The following is a 22479-nucleotide window of genomic DNA, read 5'->3' as shown; positions in this document are numbered from 1 at the left end:
TATGAAAATGAGACCGGATTAGCCGGTGTGGAAGAGCTTGAGGATTAGCATCAGTGTTCAACACTAACACTCAGGTCCAGTTTATTCTCCCAGTTCAGCTCCACAATGACCAGAGAGTCCCTCAGTGAGTCGGCCTGAGGGGCGAGTGTGGGGGGCACAAACTCACTTTCCTTCACCCCTGTGGTTCAGGGCTAATGAGGGACACCGCAGAGACCAAATGTGACCTCTGACTCCTGATTTTGGGGTTGGTGTAAACCAGCTGTAGGGCTGGAAACATGGAGCTGATCTGATGTTGGTCTGATGTTCTCCTTTTATGGGGTCTGATGTTCTCTCCTTTTATTGGGTCTGATGTACTCCTTTTTGGAAGTCTCATGTTCCTCCTTTTATGGGGTCTGATATTCCCTTTTTGGGGTCTGATGTTCTCCTTTTTGGGGTCTGATGTTCTCCTTTTATTGGGTCTGATGTTCTCCTTTTATGGTGTCTGATGTTCTTCTTTTATGGGGTTTGATGTACTCTTTTTATGAGGTCTGATGTCCTTCTTTTGGTGTCTGATGTTCTCCTTTACTGGGGTCTGATGTTCCCTTTTTTGGGGTGTAATGTCCTCCTTTTTGGGGTTTTATGTTCTTTTTGGGGTCTGGTGTCCTATATTTTTTGGAGTCTGATGTTCTCATTTTTGGAGTCTGATTCCCTGCTGGTCGTATTTTGATTTATCTTTAAAGTCTTCTGTGGGGTTGAGCTCAGGGTTCTGTTTTGTATTTTTGGGTTTTGCTTTGGTCTTCCCCAAACTGTTGGCACAAAGCTGGAGGTATACACAGTGGTTTATTTTTATATGATTGATTTTCTTTCAGTGGTGGGTGTTGCTAAATTCCCTAAACTCGCTGATTAAGGGCGTCCACGTACGTTTGACCATATTGTGTGTGTGTGTGTGTGTGTGTGTGGGTGTGTGTGGGACAATACTAGAAAGTGAATGAGTGTGTGTGTGTGTGTGTGTGTGTGTGTGTGTGAGTGTGTATGTGTGTATTGAAACATTAGGTTAAAGTGGCTCAACACGGTCCCGTGTGAAGCCCTTTCTCACTATTCAGCTGGACTGAAGTGCCTTCAGCGGCGCTCCTCTCCACCTCGCCCCTTATTTATGGACGGGCTAAAACGAAGGCCCCGAAAAACAATACCCAATAGATTCCTTTATCTGCACGAGTGCTTAACGTTCCCCTCCACCTCTGTGCTTTTTTTTACCAGACCACTTCTCAGATACTTGCACGCCGAGTAACAGAAAGATGGGAGAAAGGCAAAAACAAAGGAATCTCCTGAACCGCTTCTCCCCCCCGGCCCGGTACAAGAGGGGCTTTTATTCACCCAAAGCCTCTCATTAACTTTGCTCATGCTGCCTGGAAATAAAGCCACCAATTAGTCGCTCATCAGCTCCAATTAGTGAAGACAAAGCAGGAGGAAAGAAAACTCAGCGGAGTCTCAGGCAGGAGATCGGCCGTAAACGCTCCTCTCCTCTGCAACAAGCCGCCATCTATCAGCAGGACGGTGTGAACACGGTGCCCACGCTTACGAACGCCAGTTTTAGGGCTGTTTTGGTGAAATTAAAATGTAAAAGATCTCCAAATCACCTGGTAGAACAGAACTCTGATTCCACGGTCGATATTACTGATCCACGTCTGAAACAATCTCCACTTTTTATCTGATATGGTTGGTCGTCGATAAGAGAGAGATGGTGCCGTTTCTGATAGAGCCGATCAAACTCAAAGTAGAGCCCAAAATGTGCTTCATTTTCACTAAACATCTAGTCTAGATGCTTTAAAACACGATGCGGGAAAGATTTTATTTCAATTATTTAACACACATTCGTTCATTGGTTGTTTTACCAGCGCTTTATCCTGGTCAGGGTCGTGATGGGTCTGATTCACTGGGCAAAAAACAGGAACCACCCTGGACAAGTCGCCCGTCCATCACATTTCTAGCTCCAGTTATCCTGAATGCATGTTTTTGGATTGGGGGAGGAGAACGGAGCGCCTGGGCAGGGAATTGAACCCAGGTCCTTCTTGCTGTGAGGCGTGCGTCAGTGCTACCCACCGAGCCACTGTGCAGAACACCTGAGGTTTAATAGACTAGCTAGTTCAAAACTGCATTCACTCAAGTTACACTTTTATCCAAAGGAACTTACAATTATGACTAAACACAGTTGGGCAATTGAGCGTTAAGGGTCTCGCTCAGGGGCCCAACTTGGCAGTGGTGGCTTGAACCTGCAACCTTCTAATTAGTAGACCAGTACCTTAACCACTGAGCCACCACCGTTATCCATATTGTGACACAAACAGCAAAGCAACACACAGTAGGTACAACATACGGCCAAAAGTGTGTGGACACCTGACCGTGAGCTTGTTGATCCACTGTTCTGAAAAGGATTTTGGGCCCTTTACAATCAATGTTCCATTAGATCCCAATGATGTTCAGTAGGGTTAAAGTTGAGGCTCTGATGATTTGGACGTAGGACCACAGTCATGCTGGAACAGGAATTAATTTCTCCAAACTGAGCCAAACATTTAAGGGCAAATCATTTATTTTATGTATGTGATTATTTTATATATCTTTTAGCAACAGGTGTGGCTGAACTAATAAACTAATTTCCAACACTGTTTGATTAGAAATCCGAATGCGTTTGTGTGAGGACTCAGTGCATGTCATGTGTACTTATTTTATAATTTATTCATTCTTGGCATCACATAAAACACCATCAAATTGATTTTGACGCCACTACATGATGTACGGATAGTCCATTTAACCCACAACGGCTTCTCTGTAGGCCGAGTTCAACCTGGGAGGTTCGTTTTGTGTTGTAATTGTTACGTGATAATTAGACAATAGGGGAATGAATGAAGCCCGTCCTGTTCATGAGAAGAGAAAGCAGCGCTCGGCGAAAAACATTCGGTAAAATCCCATCTGGAAGTAATTAATGGATGAGTAATTGGTGTACAAGGGCCGCTTTAAAAGAGCTCAAGTGGCCCTCGTTCCTAATTATATCTCACTGGTTGCGGCCCTCATTATTTAGACCTGCCTGCTACCGAGGGGATAAAGAACCAGCGAATGCAGGCGCTCCTTCCACCCGCTACTCAACCAGAATCAAACTCGGACTGAATGAGTTACTGTCGAGAAATAAAGACATAATGGGGTGATTTTATTTTTCTTAAAAAAACTCATAACTGCCTCAAACACACTCGCTGACGAGGTATTGTCACCCCTCCTGTTATTACAGAACAGAAAGATTTCATTGCAGTGAAGCGACAGAAACCACAATTAAATAAAAGCTGAATATTCCAGACTGATTAATTACAGATTCATTAATAACGTTAATAACAACAGTAATAATACAATAATAATAATGTTACAGCAGGTCAGCAACTACCTGGGACCTGGGACACAGGTGGCGTCTATTGTGATTGCCAATGAAACCGAACCCACCGCAACCCTGACCAGGATGAACATGAAAATAACTTTAGGGTTTGAACTTAGGGTTTAGGCCGAAGCCCTGCGATTAAATGGCATCCTGTGCAGGGTATTCCTGCCTTGTGCCCAGGTGCCCAGTGTTTTTATACCCACAGCAACCCTGACCAGAATAATAATAAGAAGAATGCATTTATTTGTCATATACGTATATAGACACGTGTGCAGTACAATAAAATTCTTTTTCCGCATATTTCAGCTTGTTTTTGGAGTGTGGGGTCAGCCATATACAATTTGAACAATTAAGGCTTAGGGGCCTTGCTCAGGGGCCCAACAGGGGCAATAAATGAATTAATGAATACTTTTACATTTTCGGCATTTAGCAGACGATTTTATCCAAAGCGACTTACAGTACTGTAGTGTGACAGTCAGTATGCTGTCTATGCAATTAAGGGTTAAGGGCCTTGCTTAAGGGCCCAACAGGGGCAATTTGGCAAAATGTGGGGTTTTAACCAGCCACCTTAACCAGTGAGCTACCACTTGCAATATGAATACATTTACATTTACAGCATTTAGCAGACGCTTTTATCCAAAGCGACTTACAGTACCGTGACAGTCAGTCTATTGTCTAAGTAATTGAGGGTTAAAGGCCTTGCTCAGGGGCCCAACAGGGGCAATTTGGCGATGGTGGGGCTTGAACCAGCAACCATAACACTGAGCTAACACTGTGAAATTAATACATTTACGTCTGTAAGGGGACGCTTCTATCCAAAGCGACTTGCAGTACTGTGACAGTATATTATCTAAGTAATTGAGGGTTAAGGGCCTTGCTCAGGGGCCCCACAGGGGCAATTAGCGATAATGGGGCTTGAACCAGCAACCTTTTGATTACTAGTCCAGTACATTAACCACTGAGGTACTACTGCGATATAAAGGTTAATAAAAAATTAAATAAACACTTCATAATGGTTTAATGTTGATAAATATAGATATAATGAGGTAAATGCTGTAAATATAAACAATATAAACGATTAATTTAAAGTTATATTTAATATCGACCGTTAACAGAAAGTACACGTAAGCGCGCGCCGGTGTTGTTTGCGCGCGTGCTGGTTCTGGACCAATCACAGAGCGCCCTGTTGGCTGAGTTGTGTTTTCCCGTCATGCAGCGCGGCGGCAGCAGCTGTAGTCGAGCAGCTCTGAAACATGGCGGTTCAAACACACAAAGTGTTTCTGTCTCAGCGCTGCTTATTATCGACATTATTACTGATTCCTGCTCTGTTACACTCGGGCTTGTGTGAGGGTGGGACAGAAGAGGCTCCGCACCGCCGCTTCGAGTATAAATACAGTTTTAAAGGTCCTCATTTAACTCAGGGTGACGGAACTGTACCGTTCTGGGTGCATACAGGCAGTAAGTTTCTCTCTCTTACACTTTTTAACGCGTCATAGTGCAATAACACTCTCTTATTAAACGTTACACGCTGTTTATAAACACCAGGAATCGTATTTATCGCATGTCAGATGCGTCTGAGATCAAAATAAGTGTAGACGAGATCAATGATGCTGGTCGAGATTGCAAGAGAGTGAAAGTGCGCATGCGCAGGAACTTCCACAAAACTTGCCTAAAGTGACAAATTATATGCAAATAGTTTTGGGCATGGTGGGTAGCACTGTCGCCTCACAGCAGGAAGGTCCTGTGTTCGATTCCCATGCGGAGCGGTCCGTGTCCTTTCTGTGTTTCTGTGGAGTTTGCATGTTCTCCCCGTGTCTGTGTGGGTTTCCTCCGGGTGCTCCGGTTTCCTCCCACAGTACAAAGACATGCAAGTGAGGTTAACTGGAGACACTAAATTGTCCATGACTGTGTTTGATATTAAACTTGAACTGATGAACTTTGTGTAACCAGAATGGAATGGAACCAAAGTGTGTAAAACATGATGTAAATAAATAAATAAGATAGTTTTGATGCCTCCAGTGTGTTTCTAATGATCTTTGGCGACTACCAAAATACTGAGCTGTCCAGGCAGCCTGGACTTCAAGGGGTTTCATGATTCTGGAACTACTCTGTCCATAAAAAAACGTTCCATGAGTTCCTTGTGGAATTTTGGATCATCTGCTGGGTTGAAATGCACACACGACACTGTGGATTAGTATATTTATTGTATGCTTTTGGAGGATGAAAGAATAAGTAAGATCTGCAGCTTTACTCTTAACATATATCACAATATCAGTTAGTCATTAACTAGTTGGACCAGTGATCAGTTGTAAAAGGCAACCCCTATGATATTTCTGAAGGTAAACGTTCTCCCTGACCCATGACCGCTAATAACTGATTTGTTTTTGGGTTTTTTATTTAGATGCCATCCCGAGTGCAGATCAGATCAGGATCACGCCGTCCCTGCGCAGTCAGAAGGGCTCGGTTTGGACCAAAGCACCCGTGAACTTCAAGCACTGGGAGGCCGAGGTGGCGTTCCGCGTGTCTGGAAGAGGAAGGACTGGCGCTGATGGTCTGGTAAGAGATTCAAGCAACTGCTGCACCACCTAACGTACAGGACTAATGTTATGTATTGTACACAGTTACTGTTTTATCACAGCGTTTCTGCTTCTGTTTGGCGTTGAAACTGACCCGTGTTTGTGTTCTATAGGCTATATGGTTCACAGAAGGTCAGGGTCTGGAGGGTCCGGTCTACGGAGCCGCCGATCAGTGGAACGGTGTGGGAATTTTCTTTGACTCTTTTGACAACGATGGAAAGGTCTGAACACTCAGATACGCACTACAAAACAATCCCAGTAATCGCTGTAGCCTCTTCAATTACGTCTGCTGTAAATTAACTAGTTGTTGTTGTTTCGTTTCTTTATTTTAGAAAAATAATCCAGCCATCATCGTCGTGGGCAACAACGGCAAACTCGTATACGATCACCAGAAGTAAGTCCATTTGTTTTTAAAAGGTTATCCTCAGGTGTCCAAATACTTTTTCGCCTGTAGGGGACATTTATGGCCTCCTAATCTCTTATAATTGATGGATCATGTCTGCTGACTTCTCTTTGCCTATATAAACAGCTCTAGCTGATTAGTATATCAGGCCACGCCCACACGAATCGGCCTGAGAGGTGCAGATCAGTACAGTCGAGCTTCTCAAACCTGTCTGCATATTATGAGATCAATTTAATAATAAACGATTGGTTAATGAATGATGTTTTTCTCCGCAGTGACGGTTCGACCCAGGCCCTGGGAACCTGCCTCAGAGATTTCCGGAATAAACCGTATCCCATCCGAGCCAAAATCAGCTACTACAAGCAAACGTTAACGGTGAGGAACGAGAGATCGAAAACCCACACACTTTAATTTTCTTTCTCTGACCCACCTGCTCTCACTGCATCATTTTTTATTCGTGCACAAACTTTTTACACCTCAAATGAGAGAAAATATGAAACATACAACCATAAAAAAAACCAAAACTTCACTGTACCTGCACTGTATGGCCAAAAGTATTTAGAGACCTGACCATGATCTTGTTGGACTTCTGTGTGATCTTTTTTTCTTACAAACCTTGAAGTATGTCTGTGTATGGGAATTTGTGCCCATTCAGTCAAGATGACAAGAAAAGGGCCTTTCCAAAACTGTTGCTGCAGAGGTTGAACCACATTATTTTCTTTTATATAATAGATTTATTATATTTGTTAGCAACTGTTGTGGCTGAAACACGTGAATTCACATATTAGAAGGGGCGTCCCAATACTTTTGTCCATAAAGCGTGTTTTATGACAGTGTGGGACAGCTTGTTAGTTTAGCATGTTGGTAAAAGTATATGGACGCCCATTCTAATATAGTTTAGCTGTCAATCATACATAATACAGACCAGCCATTTTCAAAGAACGAATGCTGATTGCAAGCCAGACCTTCTTATCCATAATCGTAAATGACCACAAATTCCCACAGACACACTCCAAAAAATCTCCTGGTAAGCTTCCTAGAGGAGCGAAGGCTACAACTGCTGTAACAGGAGACAGACTTCATATGAATGTCCGTAGATTTGGAGTCAAATGTCCAGGGGTTCAGATACTTTTGGCAATGTGATTTATAAACACATATTTTGTTTATTTATTTATTTTTCCTGTCTAGGTTTTGATCAATAACGGCTTCACACCTGAGAAGGAAGATTATGAGTTCTGTACCAAAGTGGAGAACATGGTCATTCCCTCTAACGGCTATTTTGGCATTTCTGCTGCTACAGGAGGACTAGCAGGTCTCAGAATTTTCTTACGTTTGTGCTTCATCTTTGTATTTTGGTCGTGTTTCGGTCGTCGTTAAGCTTTAATCTTGAATAGACACGACTGTTTTTATTTTCTGTAGGTGCTACAGCTTGTATTAGCCTTTCCCGACCAATGTGGAACAAGTTGTGTTCCAGTTCACAAAACTAATTGGTGCATTTTCACGAATAATAAACGTGTTTCGAACCGGGAGCCAAAGTATAGCCGGTTTTTCGGCATGAACCGTGGCAGCATCCGTGGTTGTAGAGGAAAGAGAACGTCTTATCACTAGGGATGTAACGATACACTCCACCCACGATGCGATACGATTCATGATACTGGGTTCCTTTTATTCTTTCTCTTAAAAAATAGAATAAAATCTAAATAATGAATGCCCTTTTATTTCTGAGGTAGGTACAAACTATGCAAAACGATGCTGCACATTTCCCTATTTGTGTAAAAAAAAAAACTGAAATGAAATTTTAAAATAAATCGCACATTAAATAAATAGATAAATAATACAAATAAAGAAAGTATCCTCACATAAATACATTTGACTGGAAAATCTCGAACCTGGCAACCCTGTAGTGATGTCAACCAGGCGAGGTGAATAGTGCCCTCTGCTGTTTAAAGGGAATATCGATTCATTATACATGAATTACCGATTCGAATCGTGGCACATGTGCACAGATTTTTAACTGCCTTGTAGTGCATCGTTACATCCCGACTTATCACTAATAGTTGCAAACCAAACATCTGTAACAGCAGTACAAATGCTGGTCGGTGTGTTTGTGCAGCGCCCTCTGTTGGTGACGCATCCTCAGTTCTGATAATAAACTGGTGCAAACGTGGGTCGGTTCTCCGAATAGCACCAAGGTTCTAAAGAGAGTGGAACCACGTCAAGATCCAAAGTTATTTTGGTCGAAAGGGGCTAGTAGTGGGGCACATCATATTATTTATTTATTTATTAGTCTGTTTATAATCTGGATGACACTTGATAGAAATGAAGTGAACTTTGCTGATGGGGCTTCGATGCCTCGCCCATCATCTGGACACACTTTAAACTTTAATTAGGACTGATATTGCGTTTTATCAGCATGTGAACGTTTTTCTGCTCCCTCCAGATGACCACGACGTCTTATCGTTCCTGCTCTTCAGATTGACGGAGCCCGGGCAGAACCTGGTAGGTTTTTTGAATGTTTTCAGTGGCGCACACTCGCGCACGCACTCGAGTGACGTTACAAAGACTCCTCCATCCTTATTTCTTAAGTGTTCGCCAATTACTCCGTTCTTTTGTGAGCCGTAATTGGAGTACGAGTGTGTGTGTGTGTGTGTGTGTGTGTGTGTGTGTGTGTGTGTGTGTGTGTGTGTGGTGCGCCAGGCCTCCTGCGAGCTCTGAATGTGTGTTTTGTTTCTTTTCTTTTCCATTCTTCCCTGCGAAGCCTCCAGCCGAACAAGAGATTCCCCAAGAGGAGCAGGACAAGTACCAGGAGGAATTTCAGAACTTCCAACAGGACCTGGACAAAAAGAAGGAAGCGTTTCAGAAGGAGCACCCCGACATTCAGGGTCAGCCCCGTGAGTTACACACACACAGGTTAACCTGAGGTCCTGCTATTAACAGAAAACTGCTCTGTTAAGGCACATGACAAGTTCAGCACAACACATGCTTACTAATGGTGCATGTGCCATCTCATGTCTTTATTTTCATATAGAAGCACTTTGTAGTTCTACAATTACTGACTGTAGTCCATCTGTTTCTCTACATATTTTGTTACCCCCTTTCATGCTGTTCTTCAATGGTCAGGACCCCCACAGGACCACCACAGAGCAGGTATTATTTAGGTGGTGGATGATTCTCAGCACTGCAGTGACACTGACATGGTGGTGGTGTGTTAGTGTGTGTTGTGCTGGTATGAGTGGATCAGACACAGCAGCGCTGCTGGAGTTTTTAAATACCGTGTCGGCTCACTGTCCACTCTATTAGTCACTCCTACCTAGTTGGTCCACCTTGTAGATGTAAAGTCAGAGACGATCGCTCATCTATTGCTGCTGTTTGAGTCGCTCATCTTCTAGACCTTCATCAGTGGTCGGAGGATGCTGCTGCTGCTTAAAAACTCCAGCAGCGCTGCTGTGTCTGATCCACTCATACCAGCACAACACACACTAACACACCACCACCATGTCAGTGTCACTGCAGTGCTGAGAATCATCCACCACCTAAATAATACCTGCTCTGTGGTGGTCCTGTGGGGGTCCTGACCATTGAAGAACAGCATGAAAGGGGGTAACAAAGCATGCAGAGAAACAGATGGACTACAGTCAGTAATTGTAGAACTACAAAGTGCTTCTATATGGTAAGTGAAGCTGATAAAATGGACAGTGAGTGTAGAAACATGGAGGTTATGGCTGATCAGTGTATAGAGTGTCTGCACACACATCTCTTGGTAAAAGTACCATGGGGTGGATGGGATCTTCCAGGAAGACAATGTGACATGGCTAGAAATGCCCGACACTGGTTGGAAGAGCATGACCGAGACTTCCAAGTACCACCCTAGCCCCCTAATTCCCCACACTGGAACCCAGTTATGCGTCTATGGGACCACCTTGATGGTCGTGTTGGCTCTGTGGATCCTCTGGATCACAGATGCCTGTGATGACCTACCAGGACCCCACTGCTCTCCGGCTGCTGCACACGCCGGTCACTCTGGGTATTAGCTGCTGCTCATAATAATAATAATGTGGCTCGACTGTGTAAATGTCCTGTATTAAGCCACATCGACCAGCAGCCCAGCTAAAGTTTGGACCCCGTCTTTATTCACTGTCTGTGTTTTACTTCAGCAGTAAAGGATCTGTACGAGAGCGTCGGCGACCGCGAGCTCCATCAGGTCTTCGAGGGCCAGAACCGAATTCACCTGGAGATCAAGCAGCTGAGTCGGCAGCTGGCCATGATCCTGGACGAGCAGCGGCGCTACGTCAGCGTCCTCACCGACGAGCTCTCCAAGCGCTCGGGACAGACCCAGTCCGGCCAGGTACGTCAGATACGTCAGACCCATCCTCAGAGAGTGACAGCATTTATGGGATTATCGTTCATGTTTCAGATATGCTCAGGGGCCAATGCACTAGCACACCAGCACACCTCTGGTGAGGGTTCAAATAGTTTTTCCGCTTATCCGAAGCAATTGATGGTTTGAGCCTTGCTCAGGGGTCCAATATGCAAATCTGGGGCTTGTCCGGGCGTCAGCACATGTTGTTTGGGGGGGGGGTCACATATAGCTTAGCATGACTCTCCATATAGAAAATGGCTCCGTGTGGGAATTTAACACCGTCAAAAGGGGGCGTGTGGTGACCCGGCTCTCCTGGTTCGAATCTGGCTTTGTACAAGCGGCAGCAGATTCACCACTGGGATCCGGAAATGACTAAATTGGGAGGTAAATGAGGGTAATACAATAGAAAAAAAGGAAATCTACATTTACTCCCTGTTTATTCTGTCTTTTCAGGCTCCCAGTCAGGAACTGGACACCATAGTGTCGACCCAGCATGAGGTGCTGCGCAGCCTGAACGAGCTGAAGTGAGTGGGTCCGCATTCACACTGAACACTGATCCAACCACACACGCCTCGTGTGATGCGTTTACGGCTGCGTTTCAATAAAATATAGAACGTTTATTACCAGGCTTCAGTAACTACCGTTCCTGTCATGAATGCATCCAAAGTGTAAAACATGACGTTAAAATCCTAATAAATAAACAATCAGCCCAAAATGAGCAAATTTGGTCCTTATATAACCAGAATCGGCCGTAAATGCTATTGCGATTGAGCAGGCGAGGTGTGTGAGCTCAGTAATCACTTCAAGTAAAATCCTCCTCATGCGCTCATTAATGGAACAATCTCCCCCACCCATGTGTATACACACACACACACACACACACACACAGAGCTCCCCCACCTGCCCTAAACAAACCCTAATCACCCCCTGCTGGGTAGCTGGAGTATCGGAGCTCGTCTCTCCACAACCACACTCACTTTCGGTCGCTTTGTCCTGCCGTGTGTCATTCATGAGACTATGATGATCGAGACGATGCAGATCGAACCCCGAACATGACGCTTTGTTGTGTGTTTGTATTGTTTACGTCACAAACAAGAAACTATGAAGCTTGAGTAGCTGGGCGTGGTTCTGGTGTTCCTCCTTTAACAGTCCATGGAAATAATTAAGACGATTTTTAATGCATGTGTTTGATTCTTACAGACCTTGTTCAGGGAAGCAACTGGCAGCTTGGCACTGGTGGGACTCTAAGTTAGCTTTGCCCAAAAAACGAAGCCATTAGGTTCTGGGTTTGGTTCCTAAACGTAGTGCTGCTCAAAATCTTCGCATGGTTATAGGGATAAGATTGCATTTCACTGGACTGCAGAGCCTCCATTGGGTGCAGCCATCTTGAGAGGGAAAAGCAAAGCAGTGCACTGCAAGGGAGTCTGGGAAATGTCATCAGATCCACAGGATGGCTGGTTGCTTGGGAGGATCTCTGGCTGTGTCCCAATTCAGTACAGAAAATCAATCACGTTTGCAATTACATTACAGATACTGAAACACTAATGCGTGGCACATGTGGTGGTGTTCCAATCCCAGTGTTGTACTGGACTGTATACGCCTGCTCAATTTGGGTCAATCCGGTCCACGTTGTCGAATTGGACATGAGATCAGACAACACACTCCGATCTTTGTGGATCTTTTGCATAAGTAATCAGGTCTCCTTTATTCCTAAACGCTAAATTAATCTGCTGTCGGAGAGTCCTCTCACGTTGCAGACGCAGATTCCGCTTGATATGTAGGTCGTTCGGTGCTAATAAAGATTAGCCTCGTGGCTGTAATAAAACGTCCGAGGTAAATGTTTGGGGTTCCTTCAGTAGAGCGTGAACGCCAGCCTCGGTTCATCATCACTGGACCCTTAATCTCATTCAGCCTCCTCAAGGCTCCTCCGGTTGACCTTCATTTTCTCGGCCTGGTTTTGATCTGACATTACTAATCGTATCAGAATTCTTGAGACAGCTGGAAACGAGATGAAATCTTTCTCAGATTTACTGAGAACATGAAAAGGGAAATGTGATTTAATCAACAACATAATGGCGTCCTGATTAAAACAGTAAACCCCTTCATTTGTCCCTTTACGACCCCCTTAATATGCATCCTTTAATACATCCGCTATATGGCTGAAAGCATGTGGTCACTTCACCGTGCATGGGCATCCCAGTCCAAGAATTAAACCGTCTGCATCAGTATGGAGCTCTTATAATGGCTTTCAGTCCAGTGGAATGGCTTGTCATGAATTTTGGAGTGTGCCTGTGGGAGTTTATGCCCATACTACCAAACTAAGTCTATACACAACCTTGTTCTTTCCTGTTAACTGAAGTAAAACTTAATTAGGATAATTAGAAGGAGTGTCTACATGCTTCTGGTCATATTGTGTACTTAATTCTTAGTATAGGTCTGACCAATGATACGTTATTTTCCGAAGCAAACTATTATAGGCCAGTATTTTAGTAATTATTCAGTCGTCAGTGTCCACAACAGGATATCCAGCAAAATCAGGTGTCCACATATTTTTGGCCATGAACGAGCGACATTAGAGCATGTAAAGTGAAATTACGCTGCAGCTCGAGCTTTGTTCCCTCCGGACTGTGATTGTCGTAATCATGTACAATATGTCAGAGAGGGTGGAGACGGGTTCCGGGGGGGTTGGGGGGGGTTCGTTTAGTAATTTTGTACCCATGTCGTGTTGGAATTTGGGGCTGTGTGGCCTTTTGGGTGCTTTAAGAGGAGAATCAGAGGGATTAGAAGATTAGAACGGGAAAACATGCTGTCGTTTTGAGTTTAAGGAATTGTGCTTAAACATCGTTGATCATCTCTCAGCAGTAGGATCTATATATACACCGATGAGCCAAAATATTAGGACCATCTTTGCAGTTATGTGCATGTCAAGGCCTATTCTGTAGTACTTATGTGTGTGAGGGTGAGGGATCTATTAGATGTTGTTCTGATGGAGGTTCCTTGTAGTTCACGTGTTGAATGCAGCAGATCTAATCAGCATTAAGACCTGAGAGACTTTGATCAGGACCAGATCATTACTGTCAGGTGACTAAGTTGATTGAAGTACCTCCCAAACAGCAAGGGGTGTCATGAGCAGTCGTGGTGAGCACCCACAGACAGTGGTTTGTGGAGGGACGAGCCACAAACCGCCAGCATGTTTCATTTTCATCAAACACTTTATCTTGGTCAGGGTCACAGCTGGTCCAGTTCCACCAGGACACACTTTGAGCAAGAATCTGCTGGACAGGGCGCCCCTTCATTGCAGGGTTTCGGGGGTCTCCCAATCATGTCTTTATATAGATGCACAATGGGTTGATTGCACCACAAAGGATTTAAACCCTGGATCCCCACCATAGTGGATTAGCGTAACTATCAGCTGCGACACCCAAGTGCCCATTATTATAATTATTGTCATGATATATTTATTTAATTTGAAAATATCAGCTTCATGTCTGCTTGTTTAAATGATGCAGTGAAATCGTACCGCTGTGTTACAGAAACAGCTTCTCGTCATCAGTACAGCAGCTGAGCGCGGCACAGCACGCAAACGCCGGCGGTCTGGGCTCCTACGAGACCATGCAACACTTCAACGACATCAAGGAGCATCTACACGTCGTCAAGAGGAGCGTGGAGCACATCATCCAGAAAAATGAGGTGAATTCACGCTATTACTCTCCAAAAGCAATTTTCCTTTTCAGGATTTTTCTGTTTTACATTACAATCATTAATGGTTAACTGGTGTAGTGATCAGAACTGTACTGTTGGACCCCTGAGCAAACCTCCTAACCCTCTATTTCTTGGTTAGTTTTCAGTCACCATTGTCAGTTGCTTCAGATAAAAGCATCCAGCCGTCCGCTAAACGCCTTAAATACTTAATATTAATAAGTGAAAGTTGGAGAAGTGGAAAGTATTAGACAGGATAATTATTTATGTATTTATTTATTCAATGTCCTTTCTGAGCTTGATACTGCAGAAAAAGGGGCCAGTGATAGCTTGGTGGTTAAGGTACTGGACTAGTAAGCAAAAGGTTGCCGGTTCAAGCCCTGCCACCACCAAGTTGCCACTGTTGGGTCCCTGAGCAAGGCCCTTAACCCTCAATTGCTCATCGTGTTCCGCTCATTGTGTAAGTCGCTTTGGATAAAAGCGTCTGCTAAATGCTGAAAATGTAAATGTAAAAATATGCTGACCCTCTACCTCCAAGGTCCATGTGTGGTGCACTGGCAGAGGAACAGCAACAGGCAATTCAGAACGACCAGATTAACTAGATTTTGTTTGTGTATTTAACAACTGTGTGAGTAACTAGACATTTTATCGTTGATATAACTATTCTTCCTTTTTATTTTTAGTCTCCAGCCGAGAAGCTGAAGTGTCCCGAGCTGCCTCCTCTCCCCTCCTGCCTCTCCACATCACACTTTGTGATCTTCGTGGTGGTCCAGACGCTGCTGTTTTTCGGTTACGTCCTTTACAAGTGAGTTTTATCTGCTGTCTTAATTCTGATGCCTTGACTTCAGTTCCACCTCCATCCACGTGCTTCTTTGTGACCTGCTCATGGATGGAGGAGAGCACATAAGAGATCAGCATTTCTGCATTATTTTCATTTTTTACTGAGTATAGATCAATACTTGCACCTTAAGACTTTTAATAAACATGAAACGTTTTGGATTGTAGACGTAGATTGTAGATTTGCGCGAGTTTGACGAGGGCCAGATTGTGATGTCTAGACGACTGGGTCAGAGCATCTGCAAAACTGCAGCTCTTGTGGGGTGTTCCTGGTCTGCAGTGGTCGGTATCTATCAAAAGTGGTCCAAGGAAGGAACAGTGGTAAACCGGCAACAGGGTCATGGGCGGTCAAGGTTCATTGATGCACGTGTGGTCCGATCCATCAGATGAGCTACTGTAGTTTAAACTGCTGAAGAATTAATGCTGGTTCTGATAGACAGGTGTCAGAATATACAGAGCATCACAGGTTATTGTGTATGGGGCTGCAAAAAGGGGACCCACACAATATTAGGAAGACGGTCATAATGTTATGCCTAATCGGTGTATGTCATTACTTTAATATAACGACTGTGCTTTTGTCTTCTCTCTCTGCAGAAGCCAACAGGAAGCGGCAGCGAAGAAATTCTTTTGATGAACTCGGCCCTCACAGCACATTTGTCTAGTTTTGTTGGAAAAAATAATAATAATAATATAAGTTATTATACTTGAAACCTGAAGTATTTTTTTAATTTGATCTGAATTGTACAGGGTGTAAATGAGTGATCGTTGCTGCCTTGCGTGTTCAATGTTTCGGTTTAGAGACCCCAAATTTGGTGTAAATGATTCATTAGTCTGCAAACCGTGTGTGTGAGCGTGTGTGTGAGCGTGTGTGTGAGCGTGTGTGTGAGCGTGTGTGTGAGCGTGTGAGTGTGTGAATTTGTACATGTCATGTTATTACATTTTTACTTCAGGGACGTCCTGTTGCCTCCGAGAGTTTGATGGACTGAAAGAGAGAAAATGCTGCCTGTTTCTGAACCATGTAGCCAAACTGCCACAAACATAAGAACATGGAATACTGAAAAACTGATATCTTTTTTTTTCTCAAAACTAATTTACATAAACAGAAAAAACCCACAGCACTTGTGTCTGTCTTTGTATGTGAGAAATGGTGCTAAACAAAAAGGGTTTGTGGTGGTGCTTCATTTTCAGCTCATCTGAGGTTCTTCATCGGATCTGCTGTGTGATGGGAAATGAACCCACTAACACTGCTGTCAACACTGCTCCTGTATTTTGGATGCTTCTCCTGATGAAACCCCTTCTTATTTAATCTGGTTTTGGGACCAGCACTGGGAGCGCATTGACAAGTGCACATTCCAATAGCTAGACAGTTTCGGCCATCTCCTCCCCTCCTCTCCTCGGTCTCAGATATAAGACAGTCGGCCCGGCCGATAGCATCGCTGTGATTTTAGGTTGGAATCTCACACAAGTGGGCGGCTGTGATTCTCCTCGTGTGCCACCTGAATGCCAAGAAAGACATCTACTGTAATACAATCATAGTAAATATTACAAACAATGAGGGGAAAAGAGAGAATAAAAAATAACTTAAAAGAAAAGTTTGTGGAAAGCAGAAAATAAAGGATATTTTTTTAGATTTATTTATTAGGATTGTAACGTGACGTTTTACACTTTGGTTACATTCATGACAGGAACGGTAGTTATTCATTACACAAGATTCATCAGTTCACAAGTTTAATATCAAACAGTCATGGACAATTTTGTATCTCCAGTTCACCTCACCTGCATGTCTTTGGACTGCGGGAGGAAACCAGAGCACCCGGAGGAAACCCACACAGACACAGGGAGAACAAGCAAACTGCACACAGAAAGGACGTTTTAAAAGAAAAATAGCATTAACAAAGGAAGAGGTGGAAGGAAATATAAATAATATTAATAGCAAACGAAATAAAATTAGTTTTAAAGGAAAAAGAACATTAACAAGGGAAGAAGTGGAAATACAAATAATATTCATAGCAAAGGAAATAAACCTCGTTTTAAAGGGAAAAGGACAAACATTAAACTTATGGCACAAAGTAGATATTGTTTAAAAGGAAAAAGTCATAAATAAATCAAGATGTAAAAGTAAGAAACAGAAGAACTGAAATGTGCAAAGGGAAGAAAAATAATGTGGTTTGGAAAAACAAACAAACGGAAAATAATAATATAGTTAAAGATAGAAAAGTACTAAAAGGAAAAGCGAATGGAGATGTAGGGAGATGACAAAGAGAGAAGAGCTCACACTGGTTTTACTGGTCGTGAATGAAAGTAATCGGAACCTGCTGAGCTTTGTGTAAACACTGATTATGCTAACGGCTCTTCATTAGCTGCTACTCATTGTTAGCTACATTAGCACTTTCTGCTATTTTAGGGATTAAGAGCAGCGACGTCAAAACACTTTCTCTACCATAATGGTTCACCCTGTACCCCCCATTCTACCCCAGTACTACCACCCGTTACCCCCCGGTCCTCATTAGCTGTGTGAGGGATTCTATTAATGAATAAAACAACTGAGGGGAAATCCTCACCACAGGAGGCTCTACAAATAAACACAAATACACTCGGTACCACCAGACATCCATTGTACTGAATCATTTATCTGTGCTGTGTGTGTGTGTGTGTGTGTGCTACTGTTTTCAACAAAACAAATAACCAAAAATTTTTCAAAATGGTTTCTAGGATTAAATATATACAACAGTTGTTACAGCCGGTTGTTCTGAAACTCCAGCCCCAAAGAAGACAGTATTTATTCCTACTTGGTTTGGGATTTACACTATCTTAATCTAAAATTATATGGACAGAAATCAGTAAAATAAGTTTCCTCTAATCAAATATACCCCTTTAATTGTACCACAGCAGTCTTTATCTTGTTTAAGGTCCATAAAGACCTGGTCTGATAAGTTTGGTGTGGAGAAACTTCAGTAACTTGACCCCAGTGAACAACTTCGGGATGAATTGGAACATTGATGGCGAGCCAGGCGTTCTAGTTCAACATCAGTGTCTGACCATTTAAATGTGCGGGCATAAATTACCACAGTACCACACTACTGCCACAAATTTTGAAACAACTTTGTATTAATGCCCAAGATTTTGGAATTGGATGTCTAAAACGACCATGGTCAGGTGTGCACATACTTTTGGTCACATTTATAAAAGTAAATATATAAAATATACATCAAAAGAGAAACATTCAATTAGTCCAGACCCCTGAGTACCATTAGTTCCTGCAGGTGGAAAACCAAAACGTTTGGTTTTTTACGAAGAAGCTTTGGTACTTGGTGTAGTGATAAAAGCTTCCCATCACTAGTGATTCGTGTTTTTTACATGTAGGTAAACGTGATAGTTGGTGGCATTGTGGCACAGTTGGTGGCGTGGGTGACACAGCAGCATGGGTCCCAGAGATTTGGGTTTGATCCTTGCCTTGGAGCACTCTCTGTAGGGACTTTCCAGGATTCCTTCCACCTCTCGAAAGCATGCAGACAATGGATTGGCTTTTTAAAATTGGCCAGTGTTACTGGGTGGTGTTGTACCCACCTTGATCCAGACCAGGATAATGTGGTTGGTACAACTGAAAGTTAGTCAGAAATGATGCAGCTTGAATGGAGTTGACCGGCGTCCTGCAGACTCGGCTGTGCTGCCTGGTTTGGTTCTGATCATCTCACACACATAGTGAATTTAGCTTGGCGTCGCTCTGCGCCCCTCACCCCCCGCCCGGTCACTCTCTCTTTCGGGCGGGATTAAAGCAGTGGTACATCTGTCACTCCATTCCTCAATCAGACCAGCTTCATTTTCATTGTCTATTTACAGTATACGCACACATACACTCACTGAGCACTTCATTAGGAACATCTATCTGCTACGTACATTTATTGATTATTTTATAAGCTACAACTACCATAAAGATAAAGTTTGTGGGTATACAATTACTGACTAGATGTCATCTGTGCACTTTATTACCCCCATACAACATATATTAATTGCAAGAACCCCTGCTGACCAGTTGACGTTTGGGTGGTGGACCAATTTCAGCACTGCAATTACACAAACAGTGTAATGCCACACTCATACCATTACAACACACTGTTATATCAGGTGCAGCAGTGTTGTTGGTATTTTAAACACCTCAAAGCACTACCACTGTTGGCTGTATAGTGTATTTTGAACTGGAGGACAGAAACAGTCGGCCATCTGCCTCCGAGCAAAGTAGAGCCGGAGCTTAATCCAGATTACAGCCTCTCTCTCACTTTGTTTTGGATCCGTGTGTCCTTGACAGAAGCCGGTGGGTTCGAGAAGCTCACCTCAATCGAAGGCCTTCGCTCCTAAAAACAAACAATAAATTATTCCATAGGTAGTTAAAATGGCTTTTCTGATCAAAAGCATGGTGGGGAACCCTCTGAAAGGAATGGGCCTCGGCGGAGGAGAAGATAAATCTGAGGCGGAAACTCAGAAAGACCCGGCTGCGGCGGCTGGCATGTCCAGAGAGGAATATGAGGAGTACCAGAAACAACTGGTGGAGGAGAAGTGAGTCAGATTTAAAACTTTTCTAACAGAACAGCCTCTAAAATGTATTCAGTGGGACACTGTTGGGTTCGGGTACATTGATAAATGACCTGAGCATTAGATTAAAGTTCTTAATCTGGTCCATCATATTTCTTTTTTTTCTATTTCATATTTCTGCTTGCTTAATCCTGGTCACTGGGCAGTAAAACACCCTGGACAAAATGCCAGTCCACCACAGGGAATTAAATATTCACAAACTGTCTTACAAACCAATCCACATTCCTTTAGAAGATGAGACTCAAACCCATGTCATATAGGTGCGTGTTGCACTGTGACAACCATAGTGCTGCTAATTGATTTTAGTGTAGATATATGTGTGTGTGTGTGTGTGTGTGTGTGTGTGTGTGTTTAGTAGACTCATTTCATTTATTTTATATTTATATATTTGTATTAAATGATTTATCCTAGTCGCAACAGGTCTGGGTCCTTTCTGTAGACCCCCCACCCCTATATCCACCAGATATAACCAATCATGTTCATGCAGACGGTTGATAGCATTGCTCAGATGCTAAGACAGAATAGATCGCTGCGCCACCTGAGCACCCACACTAAGCGCTGTTACGTAATCCATTCTGTCTGTAATCTGCTCACTGACGATCAGGAATTAATTTATTTATATCCTAGAGCGCGACACTGAGAATTTGGAAGCCAAAATACCCCCCATATTTATTAATAATGTTTGTAACAGCGATCACTAACGGATCCACTGTCTGCACTAAAGTCACTCAGTCTGATTTCTGTTCTGATTGATTGCTAAAAGTCTGTGAAGTACCAAACTAGCCATAAAAGCAAAGCAAACTCAGACACACATAAAGGGCAATTACGTGTTGCCAATCCACCTAATCACGTTTGCTTCAGCTGGGAGGAAAACCATGATTCCTAAAAAAATGTTTTGGATGCTGATTAGAGACGAGGTTCAAACCCAGCTCCCCGGGACCCAGGTGCTATGTGGCACCCATCTGAACGGAGTGTATTCCTGCAAGCAGTGATCAGTGTGTTTGTATGGTGCAGGACCCACCACAACCCTGATCAGTTCAAGATGAATGAATGAATGAGTGTTGACACTGAAGCTAATAAACAAATATTGCAGATTCATTTAATCAAAGCACAAAATAATGAACCTGTTCTTGATTGTATTGAATCAGATTGATTTGTGATTTCGAGCATCTCTGTGCCCATCAGAATGGAGAGAGACGCGGACTTCCTGCATAAGAAGGCCGAGAGGGCGACTCTGAGGGTCTGCCTTCGAGAGAAATACAGACTTCCAAAGGTAAGAGCTTCCTGTCAGATCCGAATGTGGCGTTAATTGAAATTCCCACAGACGCACTCCAAAATCCAGTGGAAAGCCATCCTCGAAGAGCTGAGGAAGTCTGTTTGAGGAGTAAAATTATATTAAATACCGCTGGTGGTCTGGAACCTCAGAATGATCTTAACAGTCTTTCCTTCACCCTCCCGCCCCTCTGTGTTGGTGTTGATCAGAGCGAGCAGGACGAGAACATGCTCCAGATGGCCGGGGACGACGTGGACGTTCCCGAGGAGCTGCTGAAGATGGTGGACGAGGATGCGACGGAAGAGGAGGAGAAGGATTCCATCCTGGGCCAGATGCAGAACCTGCAGAACATGGACATGGACCAGATCAAGGAGAAAGCCTCGGCTGCGATTACCGAGATGAAGAGCAAGGCGGAGGAGAAATGTTCCGTCATGTAACTAGAAAAAATAAACACTCACTTTAAAATTAGAAATAAAATATATAATGAGGAAAGAGGTTATATAAATCAGCTCCTGAAGCACCTGATGGATTCATGAGGGGAAAGTTCTGCTTACGGTTCAGGTTATTTGTTTACATTCACTCGGAGGGTTTGTGGGTGGCGTAGCTGATAGGATTTTCATTATGTTTCTGATTTCTTCATCTCTAATTTTTTTGTCACTTCTTGGTTCTTGGTGGGGGGTGTTCTGAAAATATGATGAGTACAAAAATATACAGACAGCAATTTAGATTTCGTTGGTGGTGTAATAACTTTGTGGCCTCCTAATTCTTCATTACTGATTACTGACCACATGTGGTGGCTTCTCTATCCTTAGAAATATGGCATCACCCCTAAAAACAAAACCCCAAACTGGCGCCGTTTGCTGGGATTAAATTTGCCTTGTTTGGATGTGATCTGAGATTGGTGAGAGCAGGATTTGTGATCGTCTGCTGATCTGAAATACGAGGGATCTTCAAAAAGTTTCCTCACTTGTATATTTTGGTTATAAGCAGTGAGGGTGAAGAAGTAACAATCGGTCGTGTCTGAGAGACTGAGGGACGCTTATAGTCCGGATTTAGCTCCATCCGAGAAGCTCCTCAAAGAAGCTTTAAGGGGAAGAAGATTTTCATGTGATGTGAAAGCAGAGGTGCATCAGTGGCTACGAGGTCAACCAAAAACATTTTTTGCTGATGGCATTAAACAGTCGGTAGAATGCTGAAAAAATGCATTGGAAGGCGACAATATAGAAAAGTGACGGAGTTTGTTTTTAAATTCTTAATAAATAGAGTTTAAAAAGTGTGGAGACTTTTTGAAGATCCCTCGTACAATTAGTGTTAGAACGACTGAATGTTGGTGGTGTTGAT

The 22479-nt window shown here is 43.3% G+C and overlaps 2 protein-coding genes and 1 long non-coding RNA gene across 6 annotated transcripts; 2 read left to right on the top strand and 1 right to left on the bottom strand.

Moving 5' to 3' along the window:
- Positions 1–4631: 4631 nt before the first annotated feature.
- On the top strand, positions 4632–16390 carry lman1 (lectin, mannose-binding, 1). 4 transcript variants are annotated; one of them, XM_063011687.1, is made up of 13 exons: positions 4632–4858; positions 5802–5956; positions 6090–6197; positions 6309–6370; positions 6655–6754; positions 7568–7691; positions 8820–8878; positions 9138–9261; positions 10537–10724; positions 11193–11263; positions 14273–14429; positions 15122–15243; positions 15870–16390. In XM_063011687.1, exons 1-13 carry the CDS (start codon positions 4654–4656, stop codon positions 15904–15906), a joined length of 1512 nt encoding a protein of 503 aa, XP_062867757.1. In that variant the 5' UTR covers positions 4632–4653; the 3' UTR covers positions 15907–16390. The 4 variants fall into 4 exon arrangements, with proteins under 4 accessions (XP_062867757.1, XP_062867756.1, XP_062867755.1 ...); XM_063011686.1 differs by having other exon boundaries at positions 10534–10724; XM_063011685.1 differs by having other exon boundaries at positions 9138–9270.
- Positions 15237–15927, bottom strand: LOC134330519 (uncharacterized). Its single transcript, XR_010015011.1, has 3 exons — positions 15830–15927; positions 15404–15704; positions 15237–15317 (listed from the first exon to the last, which is right to left on the bottom strand). It is a non-coding gene; the product is annotated as an uncharacterized LOC134330519 (long non-coding RNA).
- Positions 16391–19665: 3275 nt separating the features above from the next.
- On the top strand, positions 19666–21575 carry cplx4a (complexin 4a). Its single transcript, XM_063011955.1, has 3 exons — positions 19666–19829; positions 21051–21138; positions 21348–21575. Exons 1-3 carry the CDS (start codon positions 19666–19668, stop codon positions 21573–21575), a joined length of 480 nt encoding a protein of 159 aa, XP_062868025.1.
- The last annotated feature ends 904 nt before the right edge of the window (positions 21576–22479 follow it).

Source organism: Trichomycterus rosablanca, chromosome 16 (genome assembly GCF_030014385.1).
Source record: "Trichomycterus rosablanca isolate fTriRos1 chromosome 16, fTriRos1.hap1, whole genome shotgun sequence".
Taxonomy (NCBI): domain Eukaryota; kingdom Metazoa; phylum Chordata; class Actinopteri; order Siluriformes; family Trichomycteridae; genus Trichomycterus; species Trichomycterus rosablanca.
Note: the sequence above shows the minus strand (reverse complement) of the source record. Positions and strands in the feature narration are given on the sequence as shown.